This window comes from Alosa alosa, chromosome 23 (genome assembly GCF_017589495.1).
Source record: "Alosa alosa isolate M-15738 ecotype Scorff River chromosome 23, AALO_Geno_1.1, whole genome shotgun sequence".
NCBI lineage: Eukaryota > Metazoa > Chordata > Actinopteri > Clupeiformes > Clupeidae > Alosa > Alosa alosa.
The window spans coordinates 2,264,664-2,268,020 of NC_063211.1; the positions used below are offsets into that span (position 1 = coordinate 2,264,664).

Sequence of the window (3,357 nt, forward strand, 5' to 3'; positions counted from 1 at the left end):
TGATCTTCATTAGGGCTTTAATTCTCATTTTCCACTTGTGTATACAAAGCAGCTTGTCTGTACAGATCAAGAAGCCATTTAAAACAATCAATCAATCTCAACAATTGGTAGTACCTGGAAAGTGCAAAAAAAATACAATTCAAATACACAGAAATAAAATCATGCTGTACATTTCATACCATATAAATATGCACACTTACACGCACACACACACACACATAAACTCACATCCATTGGTGACAAGTCAAATCTAAAGCAGCTAGTTTCAGAGTCACATAGATTCTGGTTAGATTCAGCCTCTGACAAAAGCTTTGATGATCTTTGATTTCCAAAATAAGCATTTCATTTAATTTCATTTGTTTATTTTTAGTGGAATGCTGTAGTTTATGGAGGGCAAAGGTCACGGACAGGGAAGGGTTTCTGCATCAGGAAGCGTTGATGCATGATTGGATAAAGGCACTCTGTTTTCGTCTCAGTGGTGGGATATATTGCTGATAGCAATATCTCTCTAGGTCTTAGCACAGAATAAAAACAAAACAAAAATCAAAAGACACAACGGTTCACAAACAGGCATACAAACACACACATACACAAACACACACATACACAGAAGTTTACCATCACACTTTGTTGGTGCATCTTTGTCTTACTGCTATCACAGGTGTTTTGCCATGGGAGCATATGACTGACAGCGGACAAACAGAGAACTTGCCCTTAGCTGACCAATCTCAGATCACTGAGCTCCTCTGTTATAGTGCCACCTACTGGCCAGGCCACTATGTCACAGCCTTCAGTCAGTCCACAGATCTCGCAAGGTTTGGCCTTTATACAGAGAACCGTTAGAGAGTCGGCCAAATACACAGAGAAGAGGAGAGAGAGAGAGAGAGAGAGAGAGAGAGAGAGAGAGAGAGAGAGAGGGAGGGAGGGAGGGAGAGAGAGAGAGAGAGAGAGAGAGAGAGAGACAGAGGGAGAAAGTTGGTGAGGGGACTAACCGTTTGTGATCAAATACAGAGACAGACGTGTGCGCTCAAGCACACACCCCAAATGCCCTTCAGTACTGCCCAGCAGAACAGCTCCCCCTACTGGGCAAAGCAGCTGTGATGTGAACACAGCATGGCTAACTGGGGCAGAGGATTGGAAGCAGAGGAGAGGGGGGACCCCCCTTCTTAAGACACATGGACTCAACCAGGAAGACTAGGAAAACATTGTATTGGTCAGCCACTATGGTCGAGGCTGGAATGTACCACGTAGAGGGGTGGGGTGGGGTGGGGGACTAGCATACAATAACATGGCTGAAGCCCTTTGCTGCCCCCCCCAATCCCCCCCCCGTGTTGGAAGCGGGTGTGTGAGACCTGGGCACGTGAGGAACTGCATATGTGATATGGGCATTGCCCACCAACATCCTCACCCGCTCTATAGACTAGTCCAGGCAACCTCTCAGACTTCCTTACATAAATAAAAACACAAACAAAACAAACACACACACAAACAAACAAACATAAATGATCATTTCAAGTAATGAGCAAAGAAAACATTCGATGGCTAAAAAGTCGAGCAGAAAAGTGACCACAGGACACACAGAACGATAACCCCGTCGTCGTTAGCAGGTGTGTGTCTGTGTGTGAGTTTGTTACGAAATATTGCTTCACTGACACAATTTGCTGATGCAAAATCAACCAGATGTCATTAAAACGTCATTAAAATATGTGAGTGTGTCTATACTGGTCAGTGGTGTGCTACAGAACTCCACACTGGGTCCTCCTTAGCACCAAAACAACAACAAACAAACAATTATTTACATTACTAAACATGAGTGGAACTGACTGTGTATGTGTGTTTGTACAATGTGTTTGATGTAATTTGATTTCTCCATCTCTCACTCACACACAGAAACAACATGCACACACACACACACGCACACACACACAATCTCTGGACTTCTACTGAATCACAAATGGCCATTTTACGCCTTGCACCAAAAAGGCAACAGAAAACAGAAGGCCACTATGGAATACACACACACACACATACACACACACACACACACACACTAAACAATGTCCCCCTGACCAACACGAAAGTAGACTTTTCCTTTGGTGCAGTGTGAGAGATGGCAACTGATGATGATGATAATGATCTTAAGAGTGAAGTGAGGAACTGGAATCCGTGTGGCAGGGTGGCATTTGGGCTAATGTATGGGGCTGCAGTGAGACACACACACACACACACACACACACACACACACTCACGACAAGCCGGGTCACAGCGCCTGCGCCTGTCCCGCTGTCAGGACACACACACATACAGTACACACACACACACACACACACACACACACACACACTCTCACCAACACATAAGGAAGTACATCAACCTCTATCTTTAGGGTGGGGTCAAGTCCCCAGTGTCCTCAATTTTAACTGCATGCAGGAAGAAAGGAAGGGTCAACCAAACTCAGTCAGTCATTCCCCAATCACTCGTGTTCTGTGCTGCTCTGGTTGGATGATTGTCATGATTGACAGGGCAGTGGAGGGTGGAGAGAGGGTGTGGGGCGGGATCAGTGGTACTCCGTCTCTCCTGAGGATATCTGGGTCAGCCGCTTGCTGGAGCCCCACAGCTTCCTCGTGATCTGGCCAGAACGCATCTGAGACGGAGGGAGAGGAGGAGGAGGAGAGGAGTGCAGGGACAGAGGAGGAGGAGGTGAGGAGAGGAGGAGGAGGAGGAGAAAAGGAAAGGGTTTGGAGAAGAGGAGAGAAGGAGGGTGAGTAAGGAGAGGTGGAGGGGGTGAGGAAGAGGAGAGGAGGAGGAGGAGGAGGAGGAGAGGAGAGGGTGAGTGAGGAGAGGAGGAGGAGGAGGAGGAGAAGAGGAGAGGGAGAGGGAGGAGAGGAGGAGGAGGAGAGGAGGAGGAGGGAGGAGGAGGAGAGGGGGAGGAGGAGAGGAGGAGGAGGAGAGGAAAGGGGGAGGAGGAGGAGGAGGAGGAGGAGGAGGAGGAGAGGAGAGGGGTGAGGAGGAGAGGAGGAGGAGGAGGAGGAGGGAGGAGGAGGAGAGGAGGAGGAGGAGGAGAGGAGGGAGGAGGAGAGGAGGAGGAGGAGGAGGAGAAGAGGAGGAGGAGAGGAGAGGGTGAGTGAGGAGAGGAGGAGGAGAGGAGAGGAGGAGGAGGAGGAGGAGAGGGTGAGGGAGGAGGAGGAGGAGGAGGAGAGGAAAGGAGGAGGAGAGGAGGAGGAGGAGGAGGAGGAGAGGAGAGGGTGAGTGAGGAGAGGAGGAGGAGGAGAGGAGAGGGTGAGTGAGGAGAATGAAAGTTGGGAAGAGGAGAGGATGGAGAGAGGGATCATGAAGGTGCGAGAAAAGAGGAACAGA

The 3,357-nt window shown here is 49.0% G+C and overlaps 1 protein-coding gene across 1 annotated transcript in view; it reads right to left on the minus strand.

Moving 5' to 3' along the window:
* The window catches only part of nbeal1 (neurobeachin-like 1), a 71,175-nt gene continuing 67,818 nt past the window's right edge, over positions 1 to 3,357 (minus strand). The window contains 1 exon segment of the mRNA XM_048235711.1: positions 1 to 2,644. Within this exon segment, the coding sequence (XP_048091668.1) occupies positions 2,558 to 2,644 (87 nt within the window). The 3' untranslated portion in view covers positions 1 to 2,557.